General features: G+C 35.1%; 1 protein-coding gene across 1 annotated transcript in view; it reads left to right on the forward strand.

The window, feature by feature from the left end:
* The window catches only part of pcxb (pyruvate carboxylase b), a 189,721-nt gene that overhangs the window by 48,405 nt on the left and 119,891 nt on the right, over positions 1 to 21,425 (forward strand). The window contains exon 9 of the mRNA XM_079441073.1: positions 6,934 to 7,096. Within this exon, the coding sequence (XP_079297199.1) occupies positions 6,934 to 7,096 (163 nt within the window). The remainder of the gene's footprint in view (positions 1 to 6,933; positions 7,097 to 21,425) is intronic.

Genomic DNA, 21,425 nt, shown 5'->3' on the forward strand with positions numbered 1-21,425 from the left:
AGGATAAGACTGATGTTATCAGAGAAGAAATGCTATTCCAGAACGGAAGCAAATATTTAGATTTTAATTAAAGATTACCTTTTTTTTTCTTCTGTGAATTAACTTGCATGGATTATTTTTAACCTCAACACTAGCAATGTGTGCTAACAAAGTGTATGGTGTCAATTTTGAAGTACACCATCGTTCAAAAGTTTAGGGTCTGTAGGATTTTTTTATTTTATTTATAGGTTACCTATTCAGCAAAGAAGCATTAAATTGAATACATTACTATTTCAAATAAATACTCTTATTTTTAATAATATTAAATATAATATAACAATAAAATGAATTACAAATGAAATATAAATAAATACTGCTACTTTTTATTAATCAAATATTGTTGTTGTTAACCTTTTTATGCATCGGTTTTTTTTTACTTTTGAGGATTTTTACAGCAGGTTTTAGTTCTTTAAAAGGTATCTGTGAAAACCCACACTCAGTGGATTTGTTGCTCTGTTACAAATTTGCTAGATTTGTTACAATGTTAATTAAAATGTCTAAGAAAACCCTCTTAATATTGGCGATATTGTGGGCAGACATCAAAGAAAACTGCCTAAAAGGAAATAATGGAAAAACACAGATACGCAGAGAAGTGTGGTCTTTTGTGTTCTGGACTGAAAACTCTAACCTAGAAATAAACATTTCATGCGTGCTCACACACACATTTCAAGTTGTTGGCCACTGAATGGCTCCTGAAGGAGACTGATGAAAATTACATCAGAGGTGGCTTTCAAAAATGAATCATACTGTATGAGAAAACTCCAGCTTTTATTTTTTATTTATTAATTTTTTGAACATTTTATTCATGGCTTATCCATCAAGGGAATGTTCCATCTTATCTGACCTTTACCATTCTTTGTCTCTTGATTGCACTGAATGACAGGAGGAAATAAATAAACCCCTTTATTAAAAAGTACAAATGAGCTGGAATCTTCATTTGGGATCCAGCAATCTATGACCTTCATTTGCAGATAATAGGCAGCAAATATGAATAAGTCAATAAGTCAATAACCACCCCCCAAAATGTGTACATCTGCCATTATTTATCAGCTCCTGAGACCTGAGAAATTCATGTGCATGTTCTTTGCCCTCTTTTTCTTATTTTTTTCCTTTTTCTTTCATTTGAGGCATGAGAAAAATGAGTGCTAGCACCATTGTTTATTTAGTACTTGAAGCCCTTAATGAAAGCAGTGTCGATCATTTTTGATGGACAGCTGTCGTTAAGCTTTATGGCTGTTAGGAAATAAACTGATTTCCTTTTTATAAATGTTTATATTAAAGCTAAAATGTGTTATTCCTGTGCCACTAGTTGAACCAACTGGAAACAGGAAGTCCCACCCCAAAGTCACACCATTGGTAAAGCCAGAATCTGACATGTTGGACATGTTTGCAAGACCCAGGTATAGGGTACAGTGTGATCCAAAATTTGTGAAAATACATTTTTTTTTTTTTTTTTTTTGCATTTTTAAAAAAATAGTTATATTGTCAGCATAATCATAAAATTGAAAAATCTGCATAAATTTAAGCAGGACGATCAATTTCACAAATTTACTTATTTGATTAGTGACTACAAAATAATGCAGAATCTGAAATATTACTGTTATAATGTTACATATTTCTTTTATTTTAATGTCACTACAACCTTTTGTTTATTGCACGTTTAATTGAACAAAATCACAGATTTTCAGTGTGATTTCAGAATTTTGGATCCCACTGTAGTTATGTCTGTATTACACACTGAACTTGCGTATGAGAAAATGTTTCAACTTTGCTTTCCCTTAAAATCTAGAGCAATCTGTAGTTGTGATTTTCTTGTCCAAAAGTATTTTGTGTTTTTCTTGATCTCATAACAGTCCTTTGCTATTGCTGCTTATTCTCTCTCTCTGTGTCTCTGCTGGCCTCATTGTCTCTTTCATGTTGTATTTATTACATGAGATTTTTTTTTTTTCATTATTATCCTATTATCTCTTGAATGTGTTTTCTGACTCATGAGTGTGGGGTGGCAGATAAAAGCGGTAAGCCAATAATTAATGCTTCTGCGAAGAGGAAGCTGGGGGTGAAACCCAGATTAAATACAAGAGCTAGAAAATAGAGGTAAAAGTAAATTTATTTGTTCCCTCAGTACATACAGTATGTGCTTTTCTATCTGCGTGCACGTATTGTGCACACCTTTTCAGTCGGATATGCAGAGGTGTGTATGGGTGTTTGTTTGTGGGAAGGATGTGGCTTCGACCACTCAAGGTCAGCCTGGTGTTAAAGGCTCATTAATACATTCCTGCTGATCTTTGATCAGTATTGAGTGACGTGTCCTCTTTTACCTCTTCGATTTGAACAGCACATGCTTGACCCTGGATCTGTGGTGAGTGGCTATCTATATTGAGAGTAAGACAAGTATGCAATATTTGCTCATTGCAGGGGTCTTCAACCTTTTTCATGACCCCTGTTACTGAGTGCTTAATTTTAATCCTGATTTAAAATAGCATGTATGTAGTGCAATAACTATTTTTTTTTTACATTCAAATAATCACAGTACATTACATTATTCACTTCATTATTCATTGCTTTATTTTATTGTTGGAGGGACAAAGAAGGGACACATTTAGCTTTTTTTAGGCTTTCATGTGTCTCAGTGAATTAATTGCAATCTTACCTTCTCTCTTAGTTACACACTCCTCTTTCACTCCTTTTTGCCATGTAAGACATTAGATATTCTACACCTCACACGCTCTCAACTTCTCACTTGGTGTCTCGGCTCAATAGCAGTGGCAGACATTAATTATTAGTTTGCAGTTTGAAAATAAAGTCATGCCTACAGGCAAAAGAGAGCATGTGCAAATATTTAAATTACAGAAATGTATGTAGCTGCTGACACCAGTATTGATTGCTTGTGTCTTTGTTCTTGTGTGTGAATTGCACGGTGGGGCATTCATCATGAGTGGACATTCACCTCATTGTAATTTTGGGGTTGTTGTTCTAGACAGGCTTTGCTAAATTATTCCTATGCGTCTGTGGATAATTATGCAGAAATCTACACTGAATTTACACAATAAAAGTTCCACTCAGGTTCATTCTAACTGGTGCATTAAACCACAACAAGAGAAAGAGTCCAAGCAGAATAGTAGATATGATATCAAAGCATAAGGACGGATTCATGTGACCCTGGACCACAAAACCAGTCTTAAGTAGCACAGGTATATTTGTAGCAATAGCCAAAAATACATTGCATAGGTCAAAATGATTTATTTTTCTTTTATGCCAAAAATCATTAGGATATTAAGTAAAGATCATATTCCATGAAGATATTTTGTAAATGTCCTACTGTAAATATATTAAAACCTTGCTAAGGACTTCATTTGGACAACTTTAAAGGATTCTTTTTTTTTTTTTTTGCACCTTCAGACTCCAGATATTCAAATAGTAGCCAAATATTTTCCTATCCTAAGAAACCATACATCAATTTATTAATTATAAATTATACAATTATAAATCAAAATTTTGGTTTTGTGGTCCACAGTCACAGATAAGATGCTGCCACTGACACAGTGACCTGTCCTGTTTGTTACAAATGAAATGTTTAATAATGACTTTGTCATAGGGGGAGAATTATTATTATTTCTATTATTATTATTATAAGTAGTAGTATTAGTATTAGTTTTAGTATCTATTATCATAAAATTGCAAAATACAGTTTTATGTATGGAATATGGATATAGATATTTATGACTGAAAAATTCTCCTGCCATTGGCAAAAAGTTAATTTTGGACCTGTGTGTGAGGAACGAGAGGCGGACTACAAAAAAGGGCTTTTAAATGAATGAAGATGTTTATTCAAGCTTTCAGTAGAAAAAAATACTGCTTAAAAGTATTATAACAAAATTCAGCTTAAAAATTCTTAACTCTTTTTCTACGTTATCTGTGCAGCTTTATTCATGAGCACCTCCTGCTTGTCCTCTCACAGTTATTTATTTGGTTTTGTTTCTCATTAAAAAGAAAGCAAAAACAAGAATCACTATTGAAGTGGAATGCCTTACGGCCATTGAAATTAAAAGTATCTCTGGTCTCAAACTCGCTTTGGAGTTTCAAACGCACAGAGACCACAAAAAGATACAGAAGGCAGGATTCACTAAAAATAAATGGCACCCACTGATTTACTCATCATTTAGTTTGAATGCACTATTTACAATGCATTTAGCACCTATTTCACTAAAGGATTTATAAATCAATTAATCAGGTAGCAAATAACAGCACAAACATGCACAAATATTGTGCTAAATGCATTTGCATCAATCTTGACTGATTCTGAGCGCTATCTAGAGATGTCGTTGACTGCTGTAATATGGCATACTTGAGACTAATTATTGATTAATTACTGCTGTCATGGTCAACAGACAATGCTCACAAACATATATAAACAGTTTCATTTTCAATATTACTAACTTTTGAATAATCTGTAATAAGTGTTACCCTGAAAAGAATGCCAATTTCATGGCACTGTTTGCTCTGAGTTAACCGTTTGAACTATATAAGAAAATATATAACTTATAAGACAATAATAGCCACACAAAACAATAATAATGCAATTGCAGGTTTTAGAGAATTTAGTGTCATTTTAATATGGATTGCATATGATTAGTGGAAACTTTTTTGAGCTGAACTGCATGCAGTGGCAAAAATTATTTTCTGAATTCACATTTTTCTGAAAAAAAAAAAAAAAAAAACAGCTGTAGATTTTCTGGTCACTGTTTAAAAAAAGATGTTTCCAGAATTGCATTTCCTTTCATAGTTTTCTCAAATTTCTTTTTGTGGGTATAATCAGTATATTTTCATCCCATCTACATGCCACATTTTTGGTAGGCACGGATAATGAGGGGAAAAAGCTATAAACAGAAACAGGCTGAAAAATAATACTTTCATTATAGTTTAATGTGCTAAAGATTATTAGCTGGGTACTCTACAAGATCAGGCTTAAATGGTGTTCTGCTTCTCTACGGTCTTGCCCTGCTTAAGTGTACAGTTGGTTGCTTAATTTCATGTGTTGAAATGTTGATAATATATTCACTTTGTCTGGAGATATATAATTATTGATATGCATAAAAATAGTTTTTGGGCTGCTGTGCATGTTTATGTATGTGTCAGTCTTCATAGAATGTTGTGAGATTCATGTGTGAGTATCTACTGTATTTGTGTGCTTGACAATGTTTGTATGGGTCGATATTCCCCAGTTCACATTTTGACCTATTCTAGTTTTTCATGCATGATTTTGATCCACGCTCCCCAAAATACACAAGCACACAGACACTAGACCTTTGAATCTATATCAGTAGTTTTATACTAATACAGTAATATTTACTATGCACTACCCTTAACTTAACCCTGACACAACTTCTTGTGGTTGACATTAGATTTAAAGCAAACATGATTTGCCCATTTTATAAGCTTTTCAAATAGTTAGGACCACTTGAAATGTCAGTTCTTGACATGCTTCACTTCACATCTTTTTTTAGTTAATTTGGCCCAAGTATAGCTAAGCCTACACATAATGTCTCTCTCTCTCTCTCTCGCTCTCTCTCTCTCTCTCTCTCTCTCGCTGGCTTGCTCACTCTCACACATAAATTTTTCTTCTTCCCTTTCAATCCTCTGACAGTAATGTACATTGCTAATGTACTGTACTTCCTTTGTTCAATAGCTGGTCATGTCCACTCTACGTGTGCGTGTGTGCTATATTCTCCCTTAGATTTTATTTCAATTAACTAGGCCATTATCTATTTGCATTACAGTCCATTAGTTTTGTGTTTACCTGGGCCATTAACAAACAGTAATTCCTCAGTTGACCCTGCACCAGACTGCAGCTGGTGTGGAATAAGAACAGCTCTTTGCAAAAGAAAAGATCTCTGCTAATGCTAATAATCTATATCTATGCATATGCCAATTCCATTTGAATGCAAGCGAACTAATGAAAGTCTCATGTTTGAAAACATTTTTGTCCTAATTGCATTTTTTTTCTAGAATGTAGCTCTATATATATGTATATGTATGCATGTATGTGTATATATATATGGATATATATAGACAGATAGAGAGATCTCTGAATAGCTTATGTGCTTCTGCTGACATTATCCTATGCTGCTGTTGACAAGTAGAAGATCTATACAGGTGTTGTATGTTAAATGCTTGACAGCATGCGGTTTTGCGCTCTTTTTTTACATTTTCATGCCAAATCATTAGCACACCTCCTTTCTTTCAAAGAAATGTCAAAGCAGCTTCTTAACCACCATATGCATTACATCCAACTAAGAACATAAAATACATTTTTAAGACTTTCCTCTCTCTCAAAAGAAAACAAAAAAAAAGTGGTTTATCAACTTTAAGCAGCTTAGCTATAAAATTAGCATAGTTCCTGTCAGCTAAAATAGCAGATCGCTTTATTCCCTGAAGTTATTTGCTAAATATTTCCTAAGGTAGTTTTGAGAGCAAATAGGTATTTGTGCTTAATGCTTTTCGTGTAACCATTTTAATTTATTTAATCTAATTCTACATTATTATTTTTTTTCAAACTCTGAATCAAGTCTGAAAGACTTTAATTAGATGAATTAAGGAAGGATTGATTTGGATTATTAGAAACTGTCTCATTGACAATCAATACATCTACATCATAATGGATTAAAATGAATCAAAGCAGATTGCTTGATACTGGTGAGTGCTAAGTGGGCAAACTTCTTTCATGGATAAACATTTCAAAAGGAAGAAGATCAGTGAATTAATTATGCAGCTGTGATTGTCAGATAAAAGTGAGATTGCTGTTTCAAGTTGTGTAATGAATTCTACTCCACTTCAGGGTTTATTCATCAGTTAGTGTTGATAATGACTCTCTCTCTCTTTCTCTCCTTCTGTTAGTGTGGATTTGGTTCACGCACAGCTGCGTGTGTGTGAGGGCCGCAGTCTTCCTGAGCTGGGTCTCGAGCAGGACAAGATCCAGATCAATGGCTGTGCCATTCAGTGCCGGGTCACTACAGAAGATCCCTCCCGTGGTTTTCAACCAGACACAGGTCGAATAGAGGTATGCCTGCTAAATGACATGCAGTTATGCAAATTACAGTAACATACCCCTATTAATAATACAGGACTTGACAGATTGTGAAGTAACAGGAAACAAATGTGAAGCAACAAGAAACCAGAAACAAATCTCTGTTATTAGTCTATTCAATAACACCTTAATTTGTAATAAAATAAGGGTATTTTCTTTCCCTATAATTTTACTTGTTTTATAACCACTTTTATGTTTCGGGGAGCTTTTTTATAACTGTTTTTGTCCAGAAACCAAGAATTGAATCTAAAGCTACAATCCTGTTGTTTTACGATCTGGCCATTACAGTGGCCACACTCATTTATCTGGATTTCTCTCTGCACTCTGCATTCATGCAAACAAAATCTCTCGCACATTTTCAAAGAGGCGTTATTTTGATGAGTCATTGAGCAGCGAGCATTGATCGAAAGCGATTTTCAGGGAGTGCTCTTATTGAGTTGAAAGAGGAAACTAGCTCTCTGCATTGCTTAAATTGATGCAACGTTCTGTTCCAGTGGCAACATTTTAATGTTCCTGAGAAAGACATCACAAGAGCAGAACAAGCCCCATTCATCTGGGTTGGGTGCTGCTGAGTAACTGCACTTAGCTCTCATCTTACAAAGAAATCTGGTTTTGTATAATGCCATTTCAACTGTGGATGGTCTAAAAAAACTTCAGCATGTTGGAACAGGGTACATGAGTAATAGGCCTTAATTACTTATGCCTTAAATTGAGGATTCTGTGCTTCACTCAAATGCTGTTCAAACACTTGTATTCAACATTTGTAAATCGTGTGTGTGTGTGTGTGTGTGTGTGTGTGAGTGTGAGATATTTTTTTTAACCGAAAACCACAAGGAACTCCTAAAGCTGCTCTTTTCTTGATAAGTGCTTCTCATTAAAAATATGGGAAGATGGCTGCCACATGTTGTGTTACTAAATGCATGTTAAAGAGACTCAAACTCAATGCAGCCACAGAGATGGAGTTTGTGTGAAACAGCATTTAGTGTGGGACTAGCAGCTCTGAGACAATGCAAACAGCTGCTCACGTGTGAAAGAACACTGTGCCATACTTCGCTCTGAAACATGCACATATATGTATTTAATTAAAGGGGACCTATTATGCAAAAATCACTTTTATAAGCTTTTTGAACACAGTTGTGTGGTCACAGTGTGTGAAAACCACCAGCCTATAATGTTAAAAATCCACCTACTCATTTTTTTATAAAACCAATAAATCATAAACAGTCTCTTCAAAGAGCCGTTTCAGATTCTCCCTCTGTGCACGTCAGTGAGGGGATAAAGACCCACCCATCTGTGACGCTCTATCCTATTAGCATAAACCTAGCCCTGAGTGAGATGTGGTCCGCCATTACTGGAGATTTATACAATATCAGTGCCAGAGGCTTTACCTGTGTTGTGTTTTGGGATGCACTAATGAACATAGGAGTCGCCAGAATCTCCACTCATCTGAGCCGAGGACACTGTGGTTAAACTTCAATTTTCAAAGGAAATATCCTGGAAAAAACGGTAACATCCCCTATATGTTTAGGAATCAATACCAACGCTTTGTGCGCGAATGTCAGCTCCAGACAAAGTATCATGCGTTTGTTTTCCAAATTGCCTTTCTGAAAGAGCTTCTTTAGCTAATTGCTAAAGCTATCATTGTCTCTGCTTGTTCTCACTGGTGCTGTCTTCATGAATGATCGTGAATAGGAATGTGGTAGTTAAAAGTTGCATATGAAAGCAATGCGAGTCAATCGCTTGAAGTTGTTGAGCTCATAATCAGAAGTGGGACTTATAAAGTTTGTGATAGCATGAGACCTGCTATGTTGTTATTTTTATCCCGCAGTGCATAATAGGTCCCCTTTAAATTGCATCTTTTGTGATTTGATCATTTGGTTTTATTTAATAATGAATATGCATGAATGACAAAAAAGTTATCCACACTGTAAAAAATAAAAAATAAATAAAAATAAATATTTTACAGAAGTTTTTTTGTTATATCAAATTACATTCAAAACTTAGTAAAATTACAAACAGTATCTGTAAATTAACAGCTTGACTGTGATTTTAGGTACTATATCATTAAAGACAAATTACAGTATTGTTTTCTTTTTTACAGGAAAATTACTGTATTTTACAGTATTTTTGTGTTATTTTAAATTATGCTCAAAACTATCTACAATATCTGTAAATTAACAATTTGACTGTTATTTTAAGTATTATTCCATAATGAGAAATTACAATAATTCTAATTTCTTTTACAAAACTTACTGTATTATTTATGTACAGATTTACATAATTTTAATCTGTAATTAAATAATGTAGCTCATTATATTAACTAACAATGTAATGTTTTTCTTTGTAATTTTAAAGTAAATCTTATTAGTTTTATATTTAGGTGTATTTTTACATTCAAACTCTGTAATATTATATAGAATAGAAATAGAATATATATAGAATAGAAAATCAGCCTTTAAATCCACAAATCATGTAACCGTTCAATAAAAAATGTATTACATTTAAAAATGTTTTATTTTTATAAAGAAAAAATCAACCAATAAAGAGTGAGTGTATAAAGTGTACCGTTTATGAGAGAAACGTAACATACAGACACATGTAATCACAAGAATTGATTGCAGAAATGTCAAAAAGCAGTACCACAGTAGTCCAAATGAAGTATCTAACCAGGAGCTAGAGCTAGATGTGTGAAATGCATCTGTTTTTCCTAATTTAAAAAAATAATAATGATAAACGATACGACATGAAATACTTTTATTGCTTTCTTATCACTGTCCTCCTTTCTTAAATGACAAAAAGACAGGGGACAGGGTTGAAACTGTGGAAACTATTAATGTGTCCTGTATCTCTAACTTACAACATCCTTTCCTCCCATTTCCTCTGTTTGCCTCTTTCTTGGTTTTTCTTCCCAGCAGGTAGAACAGCAGATGTGATCAGAGAGTGGGGGGCTCAGCAAACATAGATGTAGTTCAGCCGTGAAATGTGTGTACCTAAAAAAATACACTGTTAAAAATGCATGGCCAAACATAATAAATCCTGGGTTGGATGAATAAGGCATGGCTTGAGTGCTCCAGAGAGGTGGAAGATATGTACAGAGAGAGGAAAGAGAGAGAAAGCTCAGTGAGAAAGGGCTTAAAATGTCTGGCCCAGCAAGAGATCATAGCATTTTAGTTGAGCGAGAGAGAGAAAGAGAGATAAAGAGGTGAAGAAAATAAAAGAATGACCCCCAGAGCACAGAAATGCGCACAGTCCTTCTGAGAAACAGTGGGATACAGAAAGAGATGGGGACAGTTGAATTAAAATGCTGTTGAAAGTAGATTTCTCTTTGCTTGGTTTTTGGAGACTGTCTACTCACACTTTATATACTTAGGAGTTGAATTTACTTACTAATTTGAGAAACTTGTTCAGTGAAATCTTGTCTCATTAAGTTCACCTAATGTGGTCTTCTAAAAGAGTCAGCTCAACCATTTAATTTAAGTAATTGAAGCTGTGCAATTGTACAGTAGGTAGATTCAGTTAATTGTTTCTACTCAATCATTTCAGTTGATTCACTCTCATTAACTAAATTATAGTCATCATATTAAATATATTGTCAATTATTGGACTCTGGCTCAGTCAAACATGATAGAGTTACCCAATATTTATGTATGCCTAAAGCTAATTTTTGATGAGCAAAATTATTTCAAACAGTTTCCAACTTTGTTCAAAGGGAACCCTAATCACCCTAATGATGACTGTGTATGTCTGTGTATGTGAGTATTATAAAGACCAAAATCATCTTCTATTAATTCTTAAAAACAACTATGTCCCCCTAAATTGCTACCCTGTTTCAAGCATACAGAATTAAATTATTCAAGCGCACAGGCTTATGTGTATTCCCCCAAGCTACAGTGCTCAGTAGCAGACACAACAATACGAAGTTCATTGCCGAGGCTTAGCTTTATTAAGGATTTATCATTCAGTCTAATTAGCTGGAGCCAAAGAAAAAAAAAACATTCAACAAGTTTTACCAGCCAGAGCAATATTTCTTCCAAATAAAGAAATACTGCATGTTGTTGTTGTTGTTATTGTGTTTGTAGAACAACTCATACAAGTTAGTATGGCCAGTCAGATCAAAGAGAGAGTATTTTGTAATTCATCACATTTTATGAACACTTTTTAATTTTAAGATTTATGTAATCCAGATACTTTAAGCAAGAATGTCCCCCCACTCCCTTCTTATTTATTTGTTTGTTTGTTTGTTTATTTGTCAAAAAGAATGCACATCACACCTCTGTTTATCAATTGGCTCTGCGTTCCTTTACCTGAATTCATTACTTCAGAATTATGTGCCCTCTAGAAGCTTGCCTTCTGCTGGTGAACTGCGCCATCCCAAAGAGGCACAAAATCACTTTCACTGACTTTTGCATTAAATGTTCCCTCCTGCTAGAATGACCTGCCCAAATCAATCCGAGTAGCTGAGTCCTTAGCCATCTTCAAGAATCGGCTAAAACACATCTCTTCCATCTTTATTTGACCCTCTAACTCTAGCACTCTCTATTCTAATTCTATTTTTTATTTTATTTAAACTTGCCCCTTTAGACTTGCACTCTATTCATTTACTAACTGCTTGTTTTCTTTAAAAAAAAACTAACACTAGCTTCTCTATTCTTTTTGTATTCTATCTATTTGTTTTCTTTTATTTATTGTACAATTAACAAAAAGCAAAAACAGGCCACTGACACTAGCTTGCTCTATTCTTTTTATGTATTATTTAATCAAACAAAACCTTGCTACGTGTACTGCGTTAGGCTAACTGAGACTTGTCATAGCACTTGCATATTATTGTTCTTTTGTTGATTTTGATTGCTTCTTATGTCCTCATTTGTAAGTCGCTTTGGATAAAAGCATCTGCTAAATGACTAAATGTCAATGTATTTATTTATTTATTTTGCAAATCTTCTTTTTTCCCCTCACCTCCTCTTGTACTGCTTGTATCAGATAATTTATTAATTTAATAATTTTGTAAAGGTAACAGGACACACAAATTATAGATCCCAAATTCCCAGTTAGAGTTGTGCCTTTTAAACATGCCAAATTATATGCTTCTTTATTATGAGTTATTTGTTTTGTTTTGCAAAACAAGAAATAATACATTTTCCATGATCTGCCAAGAGAAGAGTAAAAAGATGTAAAGAATGGGACATAAGAGTGATTGAGTGAATATGCTATTGTTCTGTATGGTATATGGAAAGAGAAAAAGAGAGAGCATGGTAGAGAGAGGTATGTAAATGTAGGAGAGAGGCAAAATGCAGACAGTGATGTATTTGGGACATGTTGATGGAAAGATCAATGGACAAGAGATATGGACTCTGTTCACACAGTCAGTGTTTAAGATTGTGACAGTCAGCTAGCTGATAACTGAATGAGTTCTGCTCCTATAGCACATATCATCCAAACTTGCTCTGTGGTTATAGAACCAAACTCATTTTTCCATAACTGAACTGTTTATGAACAGTTTTAGCTGTCTGATCATGAATGGCAATGGTTTTCTGCGGCAATGTGAACAGCCACTGTGAATCGTGCGCCGCCTGCATGAGACCTTTACATGCACATTCACACACTCTCTCTCACACACACACGCCTGCTTCCTCCATGCAATCAGAATAAATTGAATTCCTCTCTCAATCACATATCTTTCGGTCTCTCCCTCACTATACTCCTCCTCACCCCATCAGCCTTTTTCTCTCAGCAGGGATGAAACGCTACCTTACAGCGTATGTGAAATGCAAAAATACATCAGTTTACACTTACACACACTCAGTTTCAATATTAAAACAATGTGAGGGTGACACACTCGGAGCAGAGACTCCCAGCTATACCGTACAGCTTATGTTTTATTATGCATATACAGTGGGAACCAAAAGTCTGATATCATATTGAAAATCTGAGGGTATTTCCCATTTAAACCTTGAAAGGAACAAAGTTGTAGTATTTAAAACGAAGATGCATTGTAAAATAAAATAAAGAATAAATACCCTGGTGGCCAAAATTATTAGAAAACTAGTATTTTCACCAGCTAAAAATGGTTTTAAGTCAGTTATTTCTATCTTTTGCTGTAATGTGTCAGTAGGAAATATCAGTTTACATTTCCAAACATTCATTTTGCCATTTTTGTTTGCACAAGGAGTCTGACAACAGCCATTGCTCCACACAGATTGGATCTCATTATCATCCAGTCTGTCTGGAATGACATGATTAAACAGAAAAAACTGAGACAGACTAAATCCAGAAGAACTGTAGCAACGTCTCCAAGATGCTTAAAAAACCTACCTGCAAAGCTACAGTACTTTTATACGTTTTAGGAAAAATGAGGATGCTGTCAAAATAATGTCATAAATATATTTTCTTTAACAATTAACTTCTATTAACTAAATTATATCAACATTTGGTATGACCATCCTTTGCGTTTAAAGCAGCTTTTGCCCTACGAGCACTTGCACATAGTTTTTCATGTCGCTTTGCTGGTAGGTTTCTTGAAGCATCTTGGAGATGTGTGTGTGTACAGTGGTGTGAAAGTGTTGGCCCCCTTCCTGATTTCTTATTTTTTTGCATGTTTGTCACACTTTAATGTTTAAGATCATCAAACAAATTTAAATATGAATCAAAGTAAACACAACATGCAGTTTTTGAATGAAGTTTTTTATTATGAAGGGAAAACAAAATCCAAACCCACATGGCCCTGTGTGAAAAAGTGCTTGCCCCCTAAACCTAATAACTGGTTGGGTCACCCTTAGCAACAACAACTGCAATCAAGCGTTTGCGATAACTTGCCATGAGTCTGTTACAGCGCTGTGGAGGAGTTTTGGCCCACTCATCTTGGCAGAATTGTTGTAATTCAGCCACATTGGAGGGTTTTCGAGTATGAACTGCCTTTTTAAGGTCATGCCACAGCATCTCAATAGGATTCAGGTCAGGACTTTGACTAGGCCACTCCACTCTTCATTTTGTTTTTCTTCAGCCATTCAGAGGTGGATTTGCAGGTGTGTTTTGGATCATTGTCCTGCTGCAGAACCCAAGTTCGCTTCAGCTTGAGGTCACGAACAGATGGCCGGACATTGTCCTTCAGGATTTTTTGGTAGACAGCTGAATTCATGGTTTCATTTATCACAGCAAGTCTTCCAGGTCCTGAAACAGCAAAACAGCCCCAGACCATCACACTACCACCACCATATTTTACTGCTGGTATGATGTTCTTTTTCTGAAATGCTGTGTTACTTTTACACCAGATGTAATGGGACACACACCTTCCAAAAAGTTCAACTTTTGTCTCGTCAGTCCACAGAGTATTTTCCCAAAAGTCTTGGGGATCATCAAGATGTTTTCTGGCAAAACTGAGACAAGCCTTTATGTTCTTTTTGCTCAGCAGCGGTTTTCGTCTTGGAACTCTGCCAAGCAGGCCATTTTTGCCCAGTCTCTTTCTTATGGTGGAGTCATGAACACTGACCTTAATTGAGGCAAGTGAGGCCTGCAGTTCTTTAGATGTTGTGGTGGGGTCTTTTGTGACCTCTTGGATGAGTCATCGCTGTGCTCTTGGGGTAATTTTGGTCGGCCGACCACTCCTGGGAAGGTTCACCACTGTTCCATGTTTTCGCCATTTGTGGATAATGGCTCTCACTGTGGTTCGCTGGAGTCCCAAAGCTTTAGAAATGGCTTTATAACCTTTTCCAGACTAATAGATCTCAATTACTTTCTTTCTCATTTGTTCCTGAATTTCCTATTTATTTATTTATAAATTTGTTTGATGATCTGAAACATTAAAGTGTGACAAACATGCCAAAAACTTTCCAAAAAATCAGAAAGGGGGCCAACACTTTTTCACATGCCGAGATAGAGGGTGAAAAACATAGGGTGAGAGCATGTTTGATCATGTGATAAGCATTTAGCTTCCTACTGAGAGGCTTCCTGAGAAGAAATGTTGTCATTAATGACAGCATTATAATTATTCTCCTCATCAATGCAGTATTAGCTCTTGATTGTTATCTTGATTAAGTCATAGTCTTCATAATCAACATCATTATTGTTATCATCAGCTCCATCACGTGGTCTTAGTTGTTTAATAATGCAGAGACACATGCATGCAGATATAAGTGGCACAGGGCTAAGGTTTGGGGTCGGGATGAAATCGTTTATCACGGTGGTTGGTCAAAGAGGACAGTGGAATCACTTAGACCACACAGAAATGAATAATGCACACAAACACACGCATCTCTCTAATGCAGTTCTTTCATCAATGCTGAAAGCTCAGTACAGAATATGCAGTGGTCCCAAAAGGTATTTGGATACTTAAGACTCACATTAAAATGTTATGTAATAAAATATCATACAACATTTATTTTTTATGTAGCACAAACAGACTTTCAAACAAAACAATTTTTTCAAAAGCTGAAAAGATTTTTTAATACTTTTATTGAATAACGTTATTCAGTTGGATCCATTAAATTGATCAAATTTGCCAGTCTTTGGTATCGCATGATCCTACAGAAATCATTCTAATATGCTAATTTTGGTAATCATTTATTATCATCAATATTAAAATCAGTTGCTGCCAAATGCTGGCAAATCTGATCAATTATATTTTAAAATATATGAAAATAGAAAATCATATTTCAGTGTTTAAATATGTCAAATCCAGTGTTACTGTTTTTACATATTTTGATCAAATAAATTCATAAGGTTTTCACTGCTTAATGTATTCCATTCTTTCTGTAAACAGCGTCTTTCCTGCAGAACCAAGGAGGTCTCATTTGCTCACACACACTCACTCACAGACCTCCCACACTAAACTGAAGCGCCACCATAATTAATTCAGTAGAGATCTGATAACTGAGTAATTACAGGTGTAGCAATGCACACACACACACACGCATGCATACACATCCACCACTCTCCTTTTTATTGCCTACTAGTGTATATGGAGGAATCTAAAAAAAAATTAAGATAAGAAAATGAAATTAATTTTAATAAACATTTCTTTCTTACAATAGAATATTGTGTTATAAAATGTCACATCAGAGATAAAATATGATGATTTTTTAATATATTTGGGACGTGCCTCTCACCTTTAGTGACATTACTACTCTGATTCTTGTTTTGTTTTTGACTCAATTTCCAATTAAAATATCCAAATGTTGTTAAAACGAAAATGAATATATGCTATAAAAAGAGGTAAATTGCTACTGTTACAGTACAGGAGAGGATTAGGGCCGAGCAATAATAAAAAAATAAAACCATCTCAAGATTAAAGTTATTATAATGCGAGATTAAACGCATTAAATTTGATGAAAAATGTTGAAATAAAATGTTAAGAATAAACTGTTTCTAGAAAAAAATCTTTTTCTTTATTCGTGAAATTGAATGAGTTTATTCTCAACATTATATTTCAACAATTTTCTTGAAATTTAACTAGTTTAATCTCGCTTTATAATGACTTTAATCATGAGATGGTTTATTTTTTTTATTATTGCTTGGCCCTAATCCTCTTCCGTAAAAAGTGGTACAAACCAAATATTAGGAAATTATCAGTGTCATCATTTAGTGGTTATCATTTTTTGACCTAGTTGTAGTTGTGCCTTTTTGTAATATTTTTTTCCACTTGTTTTGAGTATGTACCTCAATAAATTTTAAGGGAAAAGGGGGGGAAAAAAATCTATGGAACAAGATATTGACTGAATAAAATCTGAATAGCTGTTGTGCCTTATGGGTAAATTGATCTTGTTTTAAGGATGCTTTTACAGGGAAAACAAGAATGATTATGAAAATGATTTCGCAGTGCATTCAGTCGATAACGTAAACTGTTTGGCACAGCAGCAGAATATCTAACTTTGTATTTACATTATGATTTTGGCCTTCTTGAGCAAGCAGATTTATACCTGCAGAGAGCAGTAACCTGTATATTTGTGTTTGCATCTACCAGTTATCCCAAAGGGTGTATGTGAACACAGTGATATGACATTTATCAGTCTCATCAGTGATGGCTGTGTGCAAATATCAAAACTTCCCTTAGGAATGAGTTTCCTGTCAAAGATGAAGAGGCCTGACATGAGCTGTGGCAAAGGAGGGCTAGAGAAAAGCAAACCTGATGTAACAGCAGCATGTTGACCTGACATGCTCTGCTGAATGATGCACTCTTGTTAGATATGCCTTATAACTCTGAGATAATAATGCACAGCACATGCTGACCTGCTCATTTTAGATTATTGCAGCTCTGAGGCCCAACTCACATGGGCTCATCTTATTTAGATAAAAGGTACCAACATTGATTTTTGTCTGACTGTGTTTTGTCTTGTGCTACTGCATGAAGCCTCTTAATTGAATGCATCATGACTGAAACTGCAAAAACAATGTCTTTGGGAAAACAATAAAAGAGTACGAGAGAGAGAGAGAGAGAGAGAGAGAGAGAGAGAGATGGAGCTGTCTGATACGGTTTGTCTAGAGTGTTATATAAAAGGTCAGATTGGTGTTTCCATGGCGATGGATGATTGACAGGTATTTTAGTGGAAGCATAGCAATGATTACAACCTCTAACCCTGTAAAGGTCTATTTTGGTATGAATGGGAGCTTTTGTGTGTGTGTGTGTGTGTGTGTGTGTGTGTGTGTGCATGTTTATGTGGTTTATGAGGACACAAATTTGTATAATGACATGGGTATGACAGAGGTATTACAATATGAAGGTGGTTTATGAGGACACTGCCTATGTCCCTGTAATTCAAAAGGCTTAAAAATCATACTAAATGGTGTTTTTTTGAAAATCTGCAATAGCACACAGTTTGTTCAGTATAAAAACCATTACGCCTATGGAGAGTCCCCATAAACCACAAAAACCAACGTGTGTGTGTGTGTGTGTGCGCTCGCAGGCTGTGTGTTGTTTCTGTTTTCTCTCATTTAGTCTCTGTTTTTGAAGGTTATTCTCTCTCTGTTTTAATTATTGAGTAAATGAGTTATTTATGTACTGATGTGGAGAAATACACTAAGTGGCACGTTGTATGAATATGTCTTAACTGTCTGTACTTTTCAATTGTGGACTGAGGAAACATTCAATTAAACAGTGAACTCAAATACATTAAGTTGCCATCACCTAACACATAAAATGGAATATAATTAGCAGTGTGCTAATGCAACTAATGTCATGGGTGGTGCTGGCATTTTCACAGTTATTATACAGCATCAAGTAATATACTTTTTATATATGGTAGCCCTTGAAACGTCAACATAACAAAAACTGATCTAAATCCCAACATATAAGAACACTAACAAGACACTTACTTTCTTTTCTTGCTCAAAGATGCATAAAATAACAGTAATTGAAACCCCACCCAGTTCCATGCAAAGCAGTAGTCGTAATAGATTGCATGCAGTGCAGGTAAGTATGGTGAAACACTGAAGAACTGTGTTGCATGTGGGTCATTAACTAAATTGAGCAAGCAGTAGAAATCATTTTTAAAGTGCATGTACCCACCTCTTAATCTCTGTCTGGTTTAAGAAAATACATTGCTAAATCATAAGACCACAGTGAAAATGCTGCTGTTTTTAATTTGTCAAGTACTGTATAACCCTAGAAATATTTCAGATTCTATTATTTTTTTTTCACCTTAATAGTACTGTTCAAAAGTGTATTATTTGGCCAGCTTATTATTTCAGTTATTTGTAATGAACAAATGTGAAAAACAAAACAAATGTACAAATGTAAAAAAAAAAAAATGAGAGTAAAATGCAGCATTCATCCCTGTCACTTTTTTAAGTGACAGGGATGAATGCTGCCAAGCCATCCAAATCACAGTGGAGGAGGGGTGGGACAAAAACCAGTCCAACCAATCAACGCATTCTACTTATAAAGTATATATGTCTGTATGGCATCCCCAGACTACCACAATTGATATAAAATAATAATGCTCAGAGAAACATTTAGTTCACTATGGGTCTACCATATTACATCTGCGGATATTCTGTATTTTTTCTAAGTACTGTGACTGTACTGTGCCTCAGTCTGTCTCTCAAGCATTAAATTGATTATAATTGACAGTAAAGAATTTTACACCGAAGTATAATTTTTGTGTAACCAGTTTGTTTTTTGCACAACTGTTTTCAACATAGACACCGAATTTTGATTAACTTTGATTAATAGACACCAAACTTTGAAGGGTAATGTATATGTTTGAAGAATATTCTTCTTACATGCAAGTAATAAATTATTGCAAAGTGCTTGTTTTATATGTCATTTTTTAGAAACTTTTTTTCTTACCATTTCTACATCACTCTTACATCTTTTTTTCTTCTTTTTGCTTCATTTATTCTTTCCCATTATTTTACACCTCTTTTTAATCTTTATCGTTGTAATATTCATCTGCTTTTTTCTTTCTCTCTCTCTCATTTCAAACACACACACACTGTCCCAGTTGTTGATGTGTTTTCACACATCCTCAGTTTCAATTGAGATTTTTTTGTTAAAGTATGTTTTTTTCCAGCCACAGTGTAGTTTGTCACTGTTCATTTCTCTCTCCTCTCATCCTGTCTCTATAGACTCCATCACTACATCTCTCCTCACCACCTCTCTTTGCTCCTCTGTTCCATATATTTGCCTGAATCTGTTTCGCTGTATAGGCTCTGTCTAAACATATTTGTTACGTCTCATGAGGGATATTGTTTTCCTTCCATCCCTTTCTAATAACCCGTTTTTTCCCTAGATTATCCTTCCTCTCTATTTCTCTTTCACTAGCAATGCCATATCCCTTGTCCTCCTCTTATGCTCTACTCGTCCTTCTTTTCGCCTACTCACTGTCATTCCTCTTTTTTTTTCGGGTAGCACTGGTGTTTTCCAGCAATACAGTCTATTTCAGGCGAACACATTTAGAAAGGCCTTTTCTCCCTGACTTAGCACTGTTTCAGAGTTGAGAATCTGTATGTGAGTGTTGTATGTAATATTACACTCAGTCCCAGACAGATGTTCTCTATTTTTTCAGTGCAAAATGCATCTTTTTGTTACTACTATACAGCTAATAATTCTTTCTGTAAAATAAAAAAAGATCTTGAGTACAGCTCTCGACCCTCCATTTCCAGTGTAAATTTGATCAGTTCAGGATTTTTTACATATTTTACGATAGATAGATAGATAGATAGATAGATAGATAGATAGATAGATAGATAGATAGATAGATAGATAGATAGATAGATAGATAGGCTTAGTTTTCCAGTGGCTGCATATACATGTATGTATATACAAATATGCCGCCTTTATCCACCTGGTGAATGCATTTTCGTAGACAAGATACTTTTCAAGATTTTCAACCTTTTTATATACACACATGGACTAATTGGAAAATAAGGTACAGGTCAGGACAATTGGGTCAATAAAGTGAAATCACACTGACAACAGAAAACCACAAGATACTATCCAATTAAAACTCACAAACAAAGATAAACTTCAGACGCTCTCATTCCTTCTGTGCCTCTCATTAATTTACGTGTATGTGCATAATTATGTTAAATTCTTCAATTTGTGTAATTGTTACCTTTCAAAAGGGCACAAATCCTTTTTAAAATCACTTGTTCTCTTCTTTTTCTTCAGTTGTCCCACTAATTGCCATTTTTTCCAGAAGCTTGGCACCAGCCTTTTGCCCTTTTAGTGACAGAGTATAGCTGAAGTGGCAGCATCCTAAAAGGGAGAGGGATGGAGGGAGGGGAGATTGTGGTTATCAGCACCAACAGATGGGTAGTCCCTTCATTCATTGTAAGGAGACGGAGACCCCTTTCAGAAACAGGAGACAGAAGCAGTCACAAGGGAGGTGACAGGGCCAAGAAAAGAAGGAAAGAGAGTTATGAGCACTTCAGACTCATATCAGTATGCCAGTGCATGGGTGTGTTGCACCGTGAAAGTGAGAATGCGTAATCCTTTTTTTGTTTAGAATGCATTATAATTGATTTGTACAGTATGTGTTTGTAGGTATGTGGCCTTATTCGTTCTCATTCCACATGTATAGACTTGTGTGTGTGTGTGTGTGTGTGTGTGTGTGAATATGATGAGTTTAATCTTTTACGTGTGTGTGTGTGTGTGTGTGTGTGTTGGCTTCTGCATAGTCCCGTGTATCCAGGCAGCTGTCAGTAGGCATAAAGTCAGGTCCACATTGCATCTAATTCTGGCCAAGAACCACCCACTCAGACAGGAAGAAACCAACCACAGTTTGTTTTATTTTACATACTGCTTAGGGTCTATTTGAAATAGATTGTACTGTCCCACAATGAAAGATCAAGGATGTGATGTTATCCA

Source organism: Barbus barbus (assembly GCF_936440315.1).
Source record: "Barbus barbus genome assembly, chromosome: 2".
Classification (NCBI taxonomy): domain Eukaryota; kingdom Metazoa; phylum Chordata; class Actinopteri; order Cypriniformes; family Cyprinidae; genus Barbus; species Barbus barbus.